A 21,371-nucleotide genomic window follows, 5' to 3' on the forward strand; every position below is an offset into this window, starting at 1 on the left:
TATCATTATTATTTTTTTACTACCATTTACATATTTCGACCTAATCAAAAGCTATGAACTTACCTCAGATTCAGATTTTTAAACTCTCTCTCGTATCTATTGCCTTTTATCTAAGCACTGTAAACTAGAACTTTAGTCAATACTGTATAAGAACCCCCTGTACTGAACACAAACTATAAGCAACCTTAACCACATTCTATATCACGCTAATCCTGGCGTATTATGACGTTAATTATACGATATTATCTTTACTTATCAGCATTATATCCTTGTACATTAAACGTGTATATCCTTGTTTGCAGAGGCCGGAGGGCTGCGTACAACGGAACTTCACATAATACCGAGGGTGGTACAACGTGGGAGAAATGTTACCATGGCTTGTATGTACAAAATACAACAGAGCGAAATATATTCCGTCAAATGGTTTCGTGGTACGCAGGAGTTCTACAGATATTCGCCACTAGAATCACCGACTACCAGGGTCATGCCAGTCAATGGCATTAAAGTTGATGTGAGTATTTTATTATAGCATTTACATATATGATGACGCCGCGTTGGCGCAACGGTCACAGCCATGGATTGTACCTGTTGCGCTGGCGGTTGCGGGTTCGATCCCCGCACATGAAAAACATTTGTATTGGCCATACAGGTGTTTGCCGTGGTCTGGGTGTTTGTGCAGTTCTTGTGGGTCTCCCCACCGTGCCTCAGAGGGCACGTTAAGCCGTCAGTCCCGGTTGTTATCATGTACACCTGATAGCGATCGTTACTCATAGTAGGGAGTATATCCACCAACCCGCATTGGAGCAGCGTGGTGGATTAAGCTCTGATCCTTCTCCTACATGGGGAAAGAGACCTATGCCCATTAGTGGGATATTACAGGCTGAAGAGTATGATATTATATCATTTACGTATGATACCTCGTATAAACTTAATAGCATACATAATTATAGGTAATTTGTTAGGTAAGATGCCATTTTAATAGCTGAATAAAAAAATAAAGTAATGCAATTAACTTCACTTTCCCAAAAAATAGAGAGAACTAGCTCCTACAGCTAACAACGCATATAAAAGCTATAATTATAATGCTTTAAATTTTATCCTTAATGTATCCAGACACCTGATAGCGATCGTTACTCATAGCAGACAATATATCCGCCAGCCCGCAGTGGAGCATCGATTTTGATTAAGCTTAGATCCTTATCCTACGTGGAGAAAGAGGCCTATGCCCAGCAGTAGGATAATACAGGCTGAATCGTATCTCAAAATATCATCCAATACATCTTCTACCTCTACACAGTACTTTCAATCTTCGTTCTAATAAAAACATCAGTAGAGATATTTCACTGAAATATTATTTAGTAAAAAAATACTATATTTTGAAGCTAGACAATGTTTCCTTTCATTTTAATTCAAATTAATTTAATTTAGTATTTTAGGAAGGAATTGAAATGAGGATATACCTACATTGTTGATTAATAATTAGGTATAGGTATTTATTAGGTATGGTCTATCATTATGACTTCATAATTTCAGAATATACTAAAAATTTCTAGTGCTAGACCATTGAAAAGAAATTCGAAATAAAATTTCAGCTATAAAACTGAAAAGATTTTTGTTTACACGCGCTAATCTCAGGAGTTTCTTGTTCGGATTGAAAAGTTATTTTTGTGTTGTATAGCCTATTTCCTGAGGAAAACTATTGGCTATTTTTTTCCTCCAATAAACGCGCTTGGAACCGTGGGTGAGGCTCAGCTAGTATAATATACATTTCGACGTTTCTTCTCGAACATGATATGCAATACCAGTAATTAATGAAAAATACATTTTCAGCCTCTGTGTTAATAATATTTCGGACTTTGATCGATGATTTTAAAAATATATGAATATGCATTTATAAAAATATTGTATTTCACTCGCAATATTTGTGAAGTATTTTAAAAAACGTGGTCCTTTTGTTGTAGACAAAAGAAGTCTGAATGCTCTTTGTATTAAATTATTTAATAGTATTACGGACGATTTACTTTTAACATTCAATTGAAAATTTTAATTTATGAAAAAATAAATCTTATTATTTTGGTATCTGGTACATTGAAATATACTAGAATCCGTCAGGCGTTTGAACGTGGACGAGACGGGGACGGAACGTGGACGAAACACTGATGGAAACAATTTTTTTAATGCCTACGCACCGTGACAGTAACTCAGTAACAATGGGTAAATGCACCTACTTCCCTACTTTAGCTCTCTAGAGCGAACCATCCATGCTTACGTGACGTATGCCTTTTCGCTTACATTTTCAATGAAACGATATTTCCAAAGCTTGACGTCCTGTTCCGTCCGGACAAAAGCACGTTACTTATGCAATTGAAGTGATAATAATAAAGATGTGTACGTATCAGCTACGACACGCTACTGGAGTTAACTCTTTAAGAATGGTACTTTACTATGTTACTAATCGTTACTGCACAGCGTTGATTTGAAGAATTCACTCTTCATAAATAAATACAAATATTACACACAGACTCAGGCGGAAATCGAGCCGACAACCTCCGAAGCACAAAGGAAAGCTAGTACAAACTACGCCAACGAGATAATCTAAAAATAAATACATTTTTATTCTTTGTGAACTGGGTTGATGACTTTTTGTAATTTTGTTACAGAGGTTAAACTCAAACGAAACACACGTAGTTCTGATGCGGGTGACGCCGAGTCTCAGCGGCAACTACAGCTGTGAAATTATACAAAACGCCCATACTTTCCCACACTACACAGCGACAGCCAGACTTGATGTCGTTGGTGAGTACGCAATCTTAAATTTTCTAACGTCTTGCAAATATTTTTATTTATTAGATTTTTCCAGCCAACCCTTTCGCGTTTTATCTTTAACATACTAAAGTTGACATTTTATTTATCCATTAAGCAGATGGGTGAAGATCATGTCTAGTTCGTATCTTAGACTATATTTAAATGGGACCACATGACAATAGCTATCTTTCGATTAAAAAAAAACATCGAAATCGATCCACCCAGTAAAAGGTTTCTCAATAAAACATAAAAATTTCAGCCCAAGTAAGAAACTCTTCCTTTTTTTCAAGTCGCAAGCGACTTCAAAAAATATTGAAAACGTAAACTAAAGGTTTGGTTCACTCCATCATCATCATTATTATCATTTTAGCCTATCGCAGTCCACTATTGGACATAGGCCTCCACAAGTTCGCGCCAAAAACGGTGTGAACTCATGTGTGTTGCCCATAGTCACCACGATGGGCAGGCGAGATAGTGACCGCAGGTTTTTTCAGTCTCTTGATAAACTTCATCTTGTACATAAGTTCTTGATAGTATTTATTAGCAGGAGCTGAAACTGAAATCCAACTAGCAGTTTGAAGAATTCACTCTTCAGTTCAGTTCTTTTCCAAAATGATGCAAGGGAGATTTTGCAAAGGGAGATTTTGCAAATTTGATGTAATAATCATATACTAAAACAGTCACCAACTACATCTTAGCATGCACAATCCACTATTTATCTTTATAAGCCAAACAATGAAAAAGTCCCTAAGCTAAATTAATTTCTGTCAAAAAGGAAATACGAATATCCATTTGCAGAAAATTGTTGTCATTTCGATAGCCAAATATACAAATATTCCAATACGCATCGCGAACGTAATTTAAATTGCTACATATTATATGATGTTGCGGTTACCGGATAAGTACTGAATACAGATTTTTAAAAGCAAATTATGATAATATATATGAATATTTTGGAATTGATCCGGTTCAATAATATTTAATTTGTTGTAATCAATGTTAAAGTGGATTTTAAACAATAATTAGCTAAAATTAAATGAATTAGTGTCTAATGTTGCGACTGATAGCTTTAATCAATCTATTTGATAAGTATTGATAGCTCACTTGTGTGGTTGTAGTACTGTGTGGTTAAAGCAGTAAAGAATACACATAGGAAGCGAGGGGCTACGCCCCCTTTCTTCCCGTGGGTGTCGTAAGAGGCGACTATAGGAAAACAGAGTTCCATTACCACCTTTGAACGTAAAAAGCCGACCGATGGCGGGTTGACCACCAAACTGCTGGCTTTGAAATACACAGGCCGAAGACGGGCTGTAGCGTCTTCGGTGCGACAAAGCCAGCCCTGCGATCACCAACACGCCTGCCCAGCGTGGTGACTGACAATGGGCAACACACATAAATTCAAGCCATTTTTTGCGCGACTTCTGGATGCCTTTGTCCAGCAGTGGACTGCGATAGGCCAATGTGATGAATAGCTCACTTATGTATTATAGTATTATGTCTACTATTTCCACATATCAGAGTATCATATTGAAAATCTTAGTTTCTTTTTTGCTTTAACTAGCAATCCACATTTTATCCCTCTAGTGCTAAATATTTAAAATGTATGTATTCTGATTACATTTTATACAAATATTAATAATATAATAAATGGAATATAATATATAGAATACGTATTCTTTACTTATTCCTTCATTTGTCAAATATTATTATTAATGAAAAGATTGTTAATCAAGGACTTTTTATCTTTTCTTTACGATACAAGCGCAAGGAACATACACATATAAAAATATATAATACATAGTATTAGAACATAGTATTAGACAATAGTATAGACACTATCTTCTTCTTAAAGTGACATCTTCACACGAAGTTCGGCGATCATTTTGGCAACTTGTATCCTTGATACCGCAGCCCTGAATAACGAACGGGTGCTTTTCCCAAACAATTGACGTAGATTTTTTAGCCAAGATGTTCTTCTACGACCCACACTGCGCTTGCCCTGGTTCTTGCCTTGTATAATAAGTCGAAGCATAGACACTATACGATCGTTTATCATGAATGGGGTTTAAATCCACTACTGCTATATCAACAGTCAATAGCTATTCAGTATACTGTAACTAAAAAAAAACATTTCATTCGATTTTCTATATAAAAATCTATTCAAACTATTGAATTAAAGTTAAAATCGTAAAAATAAATCCCATTCAACAGGAGTTTTTGACGCTTTTTGTATAATTTCATTTTTAAAAAAATATTTATTATTGTATCAACCGATTTTAAATATTTCCAATTTTTATAAAGTCTTCAGTTTACACTTGTTCACTTTACAAAGTTATAGAATATCATCAGATAAAATAAATGATATGGAATCGTAGCGAAATAAGTTGAACAATATTTTGACTGTTAAAACGTGTCAGCTAATTCGTTATTTTAGAAAATATTGAACTATCCATTTTCAATGACACCTGCAAAGTTAAAGAATTTTATAGTTAATCAAAATTATCTACATATTTCGACACCTCCTACGTATTTGGATGTATCTGCCAGATACACGATATCGTTTTTATTACATTTTTGGCATTTATGCACTTATATCTATCACGTACAAAAATATCAGATTTTTTTTTTGACCCTAACATTGATTTTTGTCAGACGTATAAGTATATATCTACATATGTTTTTAAACAATGACGCTGTTAAAATAAGTAAGTACCAGTTGCACTATAATTCGCGGGGCACAGGTGCGCGGGCGACGAGCAACTACCCGTTAGTCAGTTGTAGTTGTGTTCCAATTTTTTTTTAAGTATGTAACTACGTAGATACACAGTTATTAACTGTAATTCCTTTTTATCCTAATATGTATTTAGCACTTACACAGTTAGCCTTTGGAATCCAGTAAGATCAAAAAATGTACCTGTACAGTTAAACATTTAGTCGTTGGAATCCTGTAAGATTGAAAAAAGTTTAGGGCAATTACATACTTATACATCGTAATTATATCAGAAATAAATCATTTAACCGATTCGATGCGGTAGTTTTTTTAGCAAACTTTTGTGACTGGCGGCGTACAAAATATGTTTTGTGGCTCTTCTGGGGACGCCAAGCGAACCGAAAGAGGAACTGATATTTGATAGTTTTTTTTTTTTTTTTTAATATATAGACTAGCGCTTGACTGCGATCTCACCTGAAGTCAAGTGAAGATGCAGCCTAAGGTGGTGCGCGCTTGCCTAGAAGATGCCCATTCACTCTTGATTTAAAGATACCCAAATTATAGTTCGTTGGAAAAACGGAAGCCGGAAGGGCATTCCAAACTTTTGCGGTGCATATTAGGAACGAGGAAGCAAATCGTTTAGTGCGAGATCGTGGGATTTCAACCACATAGCGGTGTAGATTCATGCGATGCCTTGCGGTTCGGTGGTAGAAAGGTGATGGTGGAACCAAATTGTATAGTTCTAGAGCACACTCTCCGAAATATAACCTGTAAAATACCGACAAACAGGCAACCTTGCGCCGATGTTCGAGACTTTGAAGTCTAAAGCAAACCAGCGATTTGTCACCGATGAGTCTTCTGGCGCGTCGGTCCACAGAATCCAAAGCAGCGAGTTGGTACTTGGCAGAGCCATCCCATAAGTGGCTGCAGTACTCCATACACGATCGAACTTGTGCTTGGTAGAGAGTAAGAAGCTGTTCCGGTGTGAAGTACTGCCTGACTTCATTGAGGATACCAAGTTTTTTACCAGCAAGTTTTGCCTTGGATTCTATGCATTGTCCGAAGTTCATATTAGACGAAATATTTATGCCTAGAAGATCAATACTATCGGTGATCGGTACAGATACACCCCGGAAAGTCGGAGCCAATGGGAATGGACTCCGTTTAGCGGTGAAAAGACACGCTTGCGTTTTGGAAGCATTAAACTTGACTAGGTTGGCGTCACCCCAATCGGATACCTCTTTCAAAGCCAAATTCATGCGTTCAACCAGAGCCTCTTATGCTCATGAGTTTCAGCCCCATCAGCTCGGGAACCAGACACGTATCTCTCCGTAACAGTGCTGTCACCCGCGTATCCAAAGATACCAGGCCTGAGGAGGTCATTAATGTGAATCAAGAAGAGGGTTGCAGAGAGAACTGATCCCTGAGGGACACTGACATTAACCGCCATCAAGTCAGACGAAGAGCCATCCAAGACCACCCGAAATGATCGCCCACTCAGGAAATCTGATATCCAGACACACAAGCTCGGGGGTATTCCGTAAGCTGAAAGCTTGCTCAATAGGCTCTCATGCCAGACCCGGTCAAATGCCTTCGATACATCAAGTGAGACAGCTAGCGCTTCTCCGTGCTTGTCCAAGGCTTCGCCCCAGATGTGCGAGGCGTACACTAAAAGATCCCCCGTGGACGTGTTACGGCGGAAACCGTATTGCTGGTCCGACAGGAGGTCATTCAACTCGAGGTATGCTAGGAGCTTATCATTCAGTATACGCTCCAAACTTTTACACAGTATGGAGGTGATCCTGATAGGTCTATAGTTAGCCGGGTCGGCACGACTACCTTTTTTAGGTACAGGTTGTACGTTGGCAATCTTCCATGCTTTAGGAACTTGAGCGGATTTTAGAGAGAGGCGGTACAAGCGCGTGAGAATAGGAGACAACTCAGGAGTACAGTGTTTAAGTACTCTTGCTGGTATCCCGTCAGGGCCACTAGCCTTATTCACATCCAAGTTACGGAGTACTCTCAAAACCTCAGTTTGGCGAATGAGTAGTTCTGACATAACAGAGTCACAAGGTGGATGTCTGGGCGGTGAGGCACTACCTGCATCAAGGAGCGAATTTTGTGCAAACAGATTCGCTAAAAGGTTAGCCTTGTCTGTCGCAGTAAAGGCCAGCGATCCATCTGGTTTAAGCAGAGGAGGCAGCGAGGGACGGCAGAAGCTCATTTCAACTGACTTAGAGAGTGACCAAAATGCTCTACTACCGCGCGGATGGGAAGCTAATTGGGCTCCGATGCGATCAATACGGTTGAAACGAGCTTTTGTTAACAACCCTTTTGTAGGACTTGGCAGCAGAGTTGAACGCTCTCATCCTCGTAGTTATGTCCGGAGACGGGTACGGGCTTCAGCCCACGCTGCAAAACGCTGAGTCCTTACGGGCTGCAGTTTCGGCATATTCTGCATTATACCACCTAGGGATCTTGCCATCTAGTGATACATCAGCAAATGGAATGAAATACTCCATTCCCTGACGTATCACTTCCGATATTTCTTGTTCGCAACTCGACGGATCACAGGAAGAGAAGCAAGTCCGCCGCTAAGGGTAGGATGCAAAAAAGTGTCGCATCTCACCCCAATCTGCCGACTTATACCGCCACACACGTCTAGTTCCGGTAGGACCGGTATCCAGAGGGTGAAAATTAGATACTGACTTTACCACGCAGTGATCAGATGTGCCCAGGGGAGCTGCAACTGATACCGAGGACCGGTCTGGGTCAGTTGTCAACAGAAGGTTCAAACAATTAGGTGTATGGTCGTCAACGTCGGGTACTCGTGTTGCTTCTTGGACTAGCTGGGTAAGTTTTTGGTTAAGTTTTTGTTTTACTTTACAGAGTCCCCAATACGTTTCTCCAAAGATTTCTCTGAAGAAGACTTACAACAGCTCAGGAGACTAGTTGAGGCTTATGACGATGAACCAGTTATATTGGAAATAAGCAAACAGATACAACAACAGCCTGCTGAACTAATTACAAAGTCATCTTCAGTAGTTTTGTCTACAGATTGTAATTTTAATGACCCTACATTGCCGTATTCACCTCTCACACAAAATATTAGTTCCGTGAAAACAAAAGATTTGTGCTTAGATTCACCAAGTTTTTCAACTTTAATAGCTCAAGAAATAGCTCAATTAGGCTCTAATAGCTCAACAATTCCTTCAACGCCTATGACTTTATCAGTTAGCTCACCTATGCCACCACAACACCAATCATTAGAATCCCCCCTATCTTTAAATCAAAGAAAAAAGCGCTGCGTTAACCAAAGAAAAGATAAAGGTCGAATACGACAGTTACACCGTGACCAGTGGTTAGATGTTAAACGTAAGACAAACAAAAATTTAGGATTGGAGTACACAAGTAGGAGTGGGAAAGTTATGCAACAAAAACATATTGGATTGCCATGTGGAGAAAACTGTAAGTTAAAATGTTCAGAAAAATTTACAGCTGATAATCGAAATTCACTATTTGTATCGTTTTGGTCATTAGGTGAGCTAATTCGTCATTGGGATTTTATAGCCAAATATTGTGAATTCCAAAACGTCGCATGACTACTGAGTCGGATTCCAGAAGAGAATTCACACTGCTGTATTACTTGCCGAAAGAAGTCCTTATTAATAGCTCTATTTGCTCTAATGGGTTTAAACCGAAAATACGAGTTTGCAAAACCATGTTCTTAAATACTTTAGGCATTAAGCAAGGTATGGTCTACTCCGCTCTGAATAAACTCTCGTTGCATGGTACTGTTATCTCGGATAAAAGAGGCAACCATCAGCATCCAAAAAAAATAACTAAAGAAATGATTGCGAGTGTTTGTGATCATGTAAACAGTTTTGTATCTATAGAGTCGCATTATGTTCGACAGCGAACCAAAAAAAATATACTTATATATACAACACACATATATATTACACCCCGACTCGGAGTGGGAATCGAACCCACAACCCCCGGAGCAGAACACAGGGTCATTAAAAACTGCGCCAACGGGCTAGTTAATTAATTAAATTAATTATTAACACATAATTATTAGGTATGTGTTAAAGGCTGACCATAAATATAAAAAAACCTCGAAATATTGTGGATAATTCACGAACTAAATTAAAATGTTCATAATGTCAAAATTTTTAAATTTTAACCAAATATTGACAGGAGGGCTTTCGTAATGACGCTTTAATAGAAATAGACCGCCCTCAGAGCAAGTTTTTTATTTTTATTGGTCAGGTTTTACAGTTAAACTATATACTTCCTAATTTTATACTATGTATAATTGTATATCTGGCAGTCTGTACACCATTAAAATTCAAGAATATTCCAATGTTAAAATATGTATAAGGCACATACGAGATTTAATAAATTTTTCGGAACAACGTATAAGTATGTATGTGCTAAAACACAACAACCTATAGGTTTAATATTATAATTTCATTGTTTATGTGAAATTTATGCCAAATTAAGGGTACTTGCCGAATTTCATGTTATAAGTCGTTACGATTGCTGAGATATGACGATTTTAATTTTTCGCAAACTTTAAATGGCTCTCCTGTAAAATTTGCTTTTTACAGATACATAGTTATACGTAGGAGGTGTCGATTTGTAATATAGGTATTTACATATTTTTTTTCTAATGCACGTGTCACGGTTATGGTCACATTATTATGAAAAGGTTCGGCAGATTTTTGAATGATTCAAAAGTGTATTTGGTAGGTATGAGATTAGGTCGTGAAGTACGTTTCATACCACTTGGTACTTATTGGATAATCTATTTAGGTGTTTTTTTTTTAACTTTACGCGTTTGATAGTTCGTACGACAGGATCTGACGGTTCGATACAGTTCAGATAGTATATTTATAAAGATGAATTTACCACGTAAATAAAATACTATGTGTATGACAATGCATTTATTCAAGTTAGCTCACAAACAAAAGAAGTTACGAATAATAAATTTGTTTGTTTATTTGAGCGTGCCAGTATCGAGAACTGCCGCCTTGTTCAAAAAAATGTTCTCGCATTTCTGGATAGCCAGATATTTATCCTAATAATTAAAAAAATACTGCATAGTGTTACCGTGCGACTAAAATTCTATTGAACAATTTGATGGCATCTGAGCTAACATGATAACCATATAAAACACACCATAAAAACACTTACTAACAAAAAGTAAGTACCATAATATGTACATAAGCACAACAGTGATCATACCCTAGATACATATATAGTATCTATTGGAAGTTTCGTACGGGTTGTATTTATGGCTTTGTTTTGCGTACGGAGCCAATAAGTTTGGAAATAAGTGCCCAGTTTCAGTCAGATAAAGGCACTAACGGTATGTACATGCGATTTTCGACTTTATCGCTACAGTAATGACATTTTTACGAGACTTCGATTCCGATAAGAGTATCGTTTCTAATTTTGATCGGTTGTGGGAAGTCGGTAGGAAGAATTTTTCAAGCGCTGCATCTTTTGTTTGTATTGAATTTTTAAAAAAGTATGATTTATATTTAGGTGTTATGGTAATCACCCGTACTTTGATGATACCAATTGATGTTCAATTCTTTCTTGGATAAAGATGTTGGCAGGATACAGATAATTCAGATACATCGGTTATAATATTTATTACAAATATAGAAAATTAATTTCGGAACCATGTCTTTCAATCAAATTCTAGTTTGATGAATTAGAGACACTTGAAGTATGTTATTGAAGTAAAATAATAATAATAACATAAATATTGTACGATTGACGTAGATATTAATGAACAAACATTAAGACTCAGAAACAATAGTTTTCTTTCTGCATTATTGAAGTCAGCAAAATTACAACAACATGAAATCATAAATTCAAAAATGATAATACTGCTAACTTACTTGAAGAATCATCTACTACAAGACTAAAGTAGCATAAAACAGACGCTCAACTCCAAACACTACAAATGGACGCAACGCTAACTTTTGTCATGACGCCGACGGTCTAAGAATTTCTTTGACAACCGAAAAGCATTAACATAACGATAACACAAAGTGCGGAAACACCGACGCCTCCATTTACACCTCAAAGTGATTCTACCTTTTCTCCTCCCAAAAAAATATCACCTAATGAATTCCATTAAAAATACAGTTTTTCCTGTAACGCTCGTGCTATTGGTAATTTTCTTTATTCTGTAAATGCTTATGATTCTTATTATATTAAAAATAAAGACTACAATGGTCCAATTTCTCCAACATCTGTGATTGTCAACTACGAGGTTTTGGGGCGTTGAGGGACATTTCTCTTTGCATTTCATTTAACTTTGTGATAAAACGATTTTTTATTATTGTTTCTTTTTTTTACGTCGATTTAAATGTGCTAAAAGGAATTTTTATGATACGATTTGATATATTTACTAAAACCAGAAACTTTAGAATTTCAATTTGTCGTAAATATAACTTCATTCATTCTTAATTATGGATTCTTTGATGAAAAACGTATTGAATAAACCTGAAAATGTTAAAAAGAGAAATAGTGATTAAATGAATGGTTTACTTTAGTGTTGACGGTTTTAAAACTCGCTAATTTTTCAGCGTTAAAAGAAAAGAAAAACTGTAGAAAGCTGAATATGGAGTGAATTAAAAACGGGCTATACAAATATTTTTTTAAAATTAACATTTGGAATAAAGAGAAATTTACAGAAACTTTTATAAAATGGCAGTAGCTCACCTTGAACTGAAACTTTAAAAAAAATTAGGCAAGGCTTCCAATAGTGCAATTTTCATCGAATCAATAAGTTCATAATACTTCTTTGTAAATAGCTCTACTTGGTAAATCTATATATATATTTAAATGAATGTTTGTCTATATGTCCTTTATAGAATCGTAAACTATGCATTTGATCATGCCATGATCTTCAGCAAAGTATTGTGCATGAGCCTACAAAGGTTTCTAAGTTAGTACGACCAAAAAAAATCAAAAAAAAAACGCGCGGCAACGCGCGCATTGTACAGCTCTATAAATATAGCTATGATCCCTTTTCTTATTAAAGGATGTGGTACTTTATTTACCGCGCTACTTCGTTGCGTATTGATTACAATGTCTCAGAATTTGTTCCGACGAGTGACGCGAGCAGATCTTGCGATCATGTTTCATCTTATCATTTCAACACTAAATAATACTGCTCGTAAGACTACTGCTCGACTCGCTCGCGTAATAGCTCCTGGCGAGGCTGCTGGAAGGCTGGGAACGCGCTTGCAATGTTCCGAGCGTTGAAGGTCACCGTAAGGCCGTTACCATCTTTGTAGTATCTAAAGTCATGCAAAGAGGTATGAGCAAAATATTTACTTATCTGTATACAAATAAATAAAATTGGAGTCTGTTTTTAATATTAAAATAACCGCCTTTTACTAAATTCATCCATGTGTATACACAGTTTATAAACCAAAATAACATTTTTTACAATTTTTGTCTTTCTGTCTGTCTATTTGTTCCGGCTAATCTCTGAAACGGCTGGACCGATTTTTACGGGACTTTCGCTGGAAGATTGATAATATAGTAAGGAGTAACTTAGGCTACTTTTATTTTAGTTTTCTTTTATATAACTGCGAACTGAACAATAACTATTTTGTGAAATTCTACGCTGACGAAGTCGCGGGCATAGCTAATGTACACTATACTAAAATTTGACAAAATATTACATTCGATCAGCAGCAGTCGTAATTGAATAGAACCATTATTTTTATTTTAGCATTTTACTTTTATTTTAGTGAAATAAAAATAACACTCTGTATTTTATTTGAAATTCAAATAAAAAGTTTTACCATTAACTTAAATTATTTTTACAAATCCATTGCACTCTAAAGATCCTTTCTTTTGTAGAGCAGTTAGCTATTGTATTAAGTAGTGTTGCTAGCGTCAACGCTTCCAACGCTTCAAGCAACGCCTGGGGTAGTCAAACCTTGCACTGACGTTTGAGAAATTCCTAAAAAGCGATCTCATTTTTAATTATTACTATATATTGTACCTACGCAGTTTAAAATTTTCTGACTAAAGATTTAGGTAAAATTATTTGAGTTAGAATTAAGCTTACCCATTTCAATGTTTTTCATCGCTGTACATAGTTACAAAGATATATATTATCTACTCCTTATAGTCTAATTGTTGAATTCATGCTTAATTAATTCCTATATACTCGTCTTAATCTAAAAACTGTCTTAATCCATAAATTTAATTCCACATTTTTGCTAAATTATCAACAAAATAAATCGTCAGAATATCTTCAAAATGACAAAGAATGTCCTACAATTAGACTGTTAAAGTTTGAGAATCCTTGCCCGCCTTTGTCTGCATTACGTTGTTAACAAAAAGGGGGGTTAGCAAAGGGGACCTTGTCCTAAATAACTTCTCACTTGAACAAATTTATGCGCTACTTTGAGATGCTTTTAGTTTAGTTTGAACATAAGACATTGTTTTGGTATTAGCGTCTATTTGAGGCTCACATGTTTTTCTTACATTGTATTGTTGGTTTTGTCTTTCTTTATGGCTTTTACTTTCTGTTTTATATTGAAATTTATATTTTGTGTACTTTAATGTTTTTACTTATTTTATATTTAATGTTTTATTTTATTTATTAGATTCTTACTCTTGCTTAATCCTGTTGCGAATTATACTTGTAAATTAGAATATTTTTTGTGAACTCCTCTGTAACAGCTTTTAGATGTCCTACTATGACTAGTAAGAACTAAATAATACTGCTTTCAAGCAGTGTTGTGTTACTATGTCATAAAAAGAGTAATTGAAGAAAAGGCTGTAATCCCAAATGTCCATTGAAAAATGCTAAAATAAGATAGTTGTAAGGATTACTACAACTCATAATTCTTACAAATCATTCAAGTTTCCGTACGATGGTTTACCTTACAGACTAGCATTGGTTGATTGATAATATTAATAAAAAAAGTAAAACTCAGCGGTGTTATTATCTTAAGATAGCTCTAGTAACTTTTAGGTGCATTTATATAATATTATTGGACCAAACAATATTTATTATATGTCATGTATGTGTGTTGAAATTTCGACATGTATTAACTACATGTAGTAGTTATAATGTGTAGGCAACAAAAAATATTATAAAGCTTAATCTATCCTACAGGTATTGGTGGTCTCCGAGCAATCGACCTGAGGATATCGCCACCAGTTGTACAACGAGGGTCAGATGTGACCTTAGCCTGCTTATACGAGCTGACGGATGCACCATTGTACTCTGTTAAGTGGTACAGAGGGCGACACGAGTTCTACAGATATTCGCCAACAGAAACGCCCGCTACGAAGATATTTCCGTTTGCAGGGATTAACGTCGACGTAAGTACTTACATATTGTATATTATTAAATACAAAAACGCATATACAAAAACTCAGGAAACCATTGTCAAGCCAAACTGCTATGAGATTTTAGTATCCAAATAAAAGGAAACAGTTTGTGATGCGTTTTGTACACAATAATAGTTCGAATATTATTTTTATACCCAACTTGCTACACGTAAAGCACATGCGGCTTATTGAGACAGGCCGCAGTAGGAAATATCCACCGTCCATTGGCTACGGCGGCGTCCCTACTCTAGCTTATCGTAAAATTATATATTACCAAAAGGTCGAAATTATAGTGCAATATGTGCACTTTGATTTACGAGTGTCATATGACTGTAATATGTTGTTTATTGAAGCAAAAAAATAATATTGTTGCTCTGTAAAGAGAATTTTATTTTTTATAGAACATAACAAGTTATTTTTTTAAACAGCTTGATTCTACATTCTTATGTATAAATTATTAACATTACATAATTATTTACCTGTAAAGAGAAACAACATTAAAAGCTATTGCTTCGGATACTGTTTTCACAATTACAATTATTTATTTTTAATAAAGTTTAACTTTTAACGTTTAAAGCCAGATAATTTTATTGTAGATTCTAGAATGAACTTAGTGCAACGAGTTGCCACCATAGATAAACTAAATGCGCGGGTAATTTAAATTAAATGAAGAGTGCAACAGCTTCATATATATATATATATAATTATATCTGTAATATAATTAAGGTTTGATTTTTTGGTAAGTAGTCATTACTACTGCAATAAATTAAGATATTTTTCGAACGTTAACCTATATATCGGTAGTTCAGAGCAAATTTTGTAAGTAAAAAATTAATACATAACTATTTCAGCGTTTGATAAAACTTCGTCTCTTTAGCCATTGTCATACATGAGTGTTAAATATGTCAACGCTACTCGACACCATGCAATGCGGAAATATCAAACAGTTATTTTATCTTATACTGTTCTACGTTGACGCGTTAATTCATGTCACTAGAATTATTGTTTAGTATTGTAACGGGTCGCATTGTGTCGCTTCCTTACGTTAGCGCATAAGTTTGTATAGTCATAGTCTAATCCATGCCAGACATCTGGTTTTATAATCCTAGTCTGTAGCAAATATTTATACTAGAGCAATGAACCGAAAATAAAAAAAATGAGTAAGTAAATCCTGTTCAGTTCAAATTTATGTAGGTAGATACATATAGGTAAATACAGGTAGGAATGTTTTAGCGTTCATTCAATTGAAACATTTTCTAAAATAATTTTACAGAACGAATCCAATATTATATTCCTACAATTAAATTGACGACACGTTGGCCCAGCGGTTACAGTATTGGCTGTTGCACTTGCGGTTGTGGGTTCGATCCCTACTCATGACATTATTCACCATATATGTTTTTCGTGGTCTAGGCGTTTTTGCGAGGGTACTGTGTGTATTTCTGAAGCCGGACAAAAAAGCTACTAGAGGCTGTTGATTGTGATGTATTTTTTATTTATTTAAGTACAAGCAATATTATTTATAATTAAATATAGTTTTACATACATACATATAATCACGCCTCTTTCCCGTAGGGGTAGGAGGAGACCACTTCTTTTCACTTGCTACGATCTTTACATACTTCTTTCGCTTCGTCCACTTTCATTATTCCATTCATACATGCTCTTCGGTTTAGGGTACTCTTGACCTTTTAAATATAGTAGAAAAATAATAAAAGTAAAGCTTTATAAAAATTAAATCAAACTTAGCAAAGTATGAAAAACATTACGATGACAAAAAAATACACTTAAAAAAATCCCTTAAATAGTAATAGTATTTTCATATTTTAGGCGGTCGTCTAAAAATGGATAAAAATATTCTAATAGTGAAATTCTCATATTCCGAGATAAAACCACTAGGTGTGTCATTTCTCTCGGGAGCTAACATTTAGGTTACGTACAATTCGTCTAACACTTTTGTGAAAGATGTCAAGTTGGTATCACTGAATACTATAAAAGGGTTGGAAGGGTCCTTACGTGAGTCAAGTTCCTAAATATGTTCTCGCGTTTATCTTTTGAAATGGGTACTTTAAAAGAATCTCCAATTTGATTTAACTTGTACTGAGCTAATGTTTAGAAGTGGCTATTTGAGAATTTTCCGTAAAAAAATTTAGTATAAAATAAGAATATTTTGTTACATTTTTGTACAAAAATACATCAATAGCTTTTGAAATCATTACATTGCGATACTTGAAAGAATATCATCCTTTCACTTCCTTTTTTCGTTCCTTTCACTTGATATTAATATATCTGTATAATAATAACGTAATAATGTATAAAAATCTTTAAACGTGAGTTACAATGATGAATATTTGTATACAACAACTCTATACGTATAATTAATTCTTAAATAAATTAAAAAAAAAAAACATCTCTTAATAAATACTTCTGCTGCTTCTCTGCTACGGCTGCCCTTGATCTCTGAATAATAATAATGAATCGCTGTTTGGGGAGTCACTAGCACCTAAGTGACGGTTTTCCTAGTATTTTAACGGAGGTAGGGCACAGCTGGAATTTTCCTCAAAATATGGAGCCCAGTCGGGGGTAGTACCTCGACTTTACAGAAGATCACAGCTAAATAATACTTTTGTAAAGCAGCGTTGTGTTCCTGTTGGTGAGTAAGATGACCAGACTTCCTTGGGGACTCGGGAATAGTATTCTGATGTTGCAGGCGTTTATAAGCTACGGTAATCGCTTACCATCAGGTGAGTCGTACGCTTTTTTGCCGACTTAGTTGTATAAAAAAAGGACCAGGTTTTCAGTGAAATATGTATGAGCGTCTTACTAATAAAATAAAAAAAAAAAACAATTAATCCTTATTTTTAATTTACTATATTTATCTCTAGTCGTCTCAAGTCGTTAGTTCCAACCATATATGTCAACTTAGTTCACCTTAAAATATGCATCAGTAACCACATATAAGTCATTATATTATAAGTTATCACATTTGAACAAATTAAAGCAATTTCTATATGTAAGTCACTAAGAACATTTAAATCATGCGAAACTCGTCTCATCAAACAGTTAACAAAGATCACAATATTTTACACTATCTACATCAATATTTGTTTTTTTTTTATATATGTATGTCGGTCGTCATATTTGTATGTTGGGTTTTCCGATAAAAGTTGCTAAACTCCGATTTCATATCGTAATAAAATATAATTAAATTCTACATCTTTTCCTAAATATCAAAATTAAAGTCATACATATTACATAACGTGTTAGTCTTTTACGCTCAAAATATTACAAACATAAAAATAATAGTTAAATCTCATCACCACTAGCATTTACGGATGTAAAAATCACAACAAAAATAAATTCCAAAATTTGCGAAATTCAAACAAAATTCAAGTTATTATACCACAAAAAGTGCACACTAAAATCATAAGTACAATAATTATGCACTAAAGCTTAGTTCATTCCAAGCTGTTTATAGTGCACGTTGCATTTTGGACTAAAATTATATTAAAATGTTGAGCATTACACTAAGAGTCTATTACTTCACTCCTGTTTATTCAGTACAAAATGCGGAACAAAATTGGTATTGTCCGAAACAGATGCAGGTGACCATTTATCATTCGCGTTATTGTTAACAACATTTACCTACATTTCTCTTTGATATAATTAAATTCTTAGTTGAACTTCTCAAAGCGGGTTAAGGTATAAGAGGAAGGCTATTTAAGAAAAAAAAAAATAATTATATCTATTCCAGTATTATAAAGCTAAATGGTTTGTTTCTTTAAGCGCGCAAATCTCAGGAGCTACATACTAGCCCGAAGTAACAAATACTTTTTTTTAGATAGTCTGAAAAAGGCTAAGGTCTATAATATTATACATATATAGTTTTTATATATAGCAATTTAGGACAAACTATATGTCCTCAAATTGATGCGGATGAAACTGCGGGTCACAGCTAGTAAGTAATCATCATCATCATCATCATCATCATCATCATCATCATCATCATCATCATCATCATCATCATCATCATCATCATCATCATCATCATCATCATCATCATCATCATTTCAGCCTAAAGCAGTCCACTGCTGGACATAGGCCTCCACGAGTTGGCGCCAAAAATGGCGTGAGCTCATTTGTATTTTATCTTGTAGTAAGTAATACAACATAAAATATACTGGTGACAATAATACACCATGAAATATAAAATTTAATACAGCCTCAAAGATGGGAAATATGTCAAAATATTCTTTAAATAGTGTAAATGAACACAGGTAATACAGTATTTATTACTAAAACTAAGACCTTACCTAAACACTATGTATATTATATTATATTTTGTGGTTACATTGATTCAAAATAATGATAAAATGTATACTTAGTGGCGAAGTAAAATAGCATAAGAAAGTTTCTATTATTTAAAAAGAAACTCGGAAACTGGTACATTTATCATTTGGATTACTGTGATGGATTCAGCATCACTCTTTCTCACCGATACCATTAAAAGCTTTTGCCAGCTAGACTATTATAGTTAGAGTTACTTTAAGACACTTCGAATTCAAGTATATTATCAGCGCTTCCTCTCATCTCTTAAAGCGTTTCCAAGTTACACAAAGAACCCTCGCCTCGACGCGCCTGAACAATATTCAGTAATAGACCGTAATTGTTTTGTTAAGATCCTTTGTTGCACTGACATTTCGGATTAAACGATTAATTGAAATTCCTGATATGATACACTTAATTTTATTCAATCCCTCTGTCAAGATTCAAAGCTGTTTATATGCAAATCTTTAGGTACGGTCTTGAATGGAAATCTATATCATGATACGTTAGGTGAATTACGTCAAAGTGAGGGTAGTATCTTATAAGTACACATACACATTAAAATATACACTATAATACTACTAGCCTATCCCGCTGGCGCGGTTTGTAGTGGCCCTGCTTTCTGTGCCTGGTGTAATATAATATTTGTATTTATATATGCATTATTAATATGTATATTTATAAAAATATATAAATATATAGTTATAACAGTCGGCTGTTACCTGTAACACAAGCATTAAGTTGCTTACCATAGGAACAGACGACCGTGTGTGTATGTTATATGATATTTATTATTTATTTATTTATAATAAATTTAAAGATAAGTAAGGCAAAATCAACTAAGGTAGGGCACAGCAGTATACATCCTGCGCACAAATTCTGGAGCAGCCCGACTGGGGAAGCAGCGCGACTTTACAAAAGTACACAGCTAAATAATACTGCTTTCAAGCAGTGCTGTATTTCTGTGGTAAGAAACCAGAGCTCCGTGGAGGCCGATGTAGGATCGGCAACGTGCTTGTGATGCTTCTGGGATTGCAGGCGTTTATAAGCTACGGTAATCGCTTACCATTAGATGAGCCGTACGTTTGTTTCTCGACCTAGTTGTATAAAAAATAACTTTGTATCTAGTCACAAGTACTTCGCTATAAAACTACTAGGTATTTTAGGAAAATGTAATAGAATTAATTAATACAAATTATAACAAAAAAAAAAAAAAAAAATTCAAGTATATTTTAAAAATAATGTACTTTGATGGCATTGTTCTCAGTTACGACAAATGTTAATTTCGACCAGACTAATCAATTTAAGAAGTATATACGAGTAATACACACCGATAATAAATTTAAAAATACATTGCAAATCCAGATTTAAAACTATAGCATTATTATTATTATTTTTAAGTAACAATATTAATGAACATCACAACGTTAAAGGATTCCATTTTTAAAATTTTATCACTGGCACTTTTTCAAGATTACTCACGTATGAAGATCTAATTTGTTATAGTAGCTTGTTCGCATATAATTAATTCCCTCGTCTATCTACTTACGTATGTGAACGCCTAGGTGTACCTATGCGGGGTCAGCGCTTGGTCAAGGTTAAGTAACATCGTTAAGTGCAAGTGTGTTCTTATATTCACTTAGCGGTAATTAATGAGAGATCTTTTCATATTTAACATAAATTACGCTCGTTTTACTGTATAGTCGTATATTTACAAAATATGAACAAATAAAATTAATTACCGAAATATAGGTATCGCGTCATTTTTGAATCTTGCACTATTTTTTTTTTTTGTGGTTATTATCATTTCAGCATATCGGAGTCCACTGCTGGACATAGGCCTCCGCAAAGTTCGCGTCAAAAATGGCGTGAACTCATGTGTTTTGCCCATAGTCACCACGCTGGGCAGGCGGGTTGGTGACCGCAGAGCTGGCTTTGTCGCACCGAAGACGCTGCTGCCCGTCTTCGACCTGTGTATTACAAAGCCACTAGTTTGATAGTTATCCCGTCATCGGTTGGCTTTTTAGGTTCCAAGGTGGTAATGGAACTGTGTTATCCTTTAGTCGCCTCTTACGACACCCACGGGAAGAGCGGGGGTGGCTTTCTTTACTGCTGTAACTACACAGCACTGTACTGTAGCGTATAT

The 21,371-nt window shown here is 35.0% G+C and overlaps 1 protein-coding gene across 1 annotated transcript in view; it reads left to right on the forward strand.

Annotated features, from left to right (window-relative positions):
* The first annotated feature begins 373 nt into the window (after positions 1-373).
* Positions 374-21,371, forward strand: part of LOC123657648 — a 43,586-nt gene continuing 22,588 nt past the window's right edge. Inside the window, exons 1-3 of the mRNA XM_045593170.1 lie at positions 374-511; positions 2,661-2,796; positions 14,682-14,890. Of these exons, the coding sequence (XP_045449126.1) occupies positions 374-511; positions 2,661-2,796; positions 14,682-14,890 (483 nt within the window). The remainder of the gene's footprint in view (positions 512-2,660; positions 2,797-14,681; positions 14,891-21,371) is intronic.

This window comes from Melitaea cinxia, chromosome 11, assembly GCF_905220565.1.
Source record: "Melitaea cinxia chromosome 11, ilMelCinx1.1, whole genome shotgun sequence".
Lineage (NCBI taxonomy): Eukaryota > Metazoa > Arthropoda > Insecta > Lepidoptera > Nymphalidae > Melitaea > Melitaea cinxia.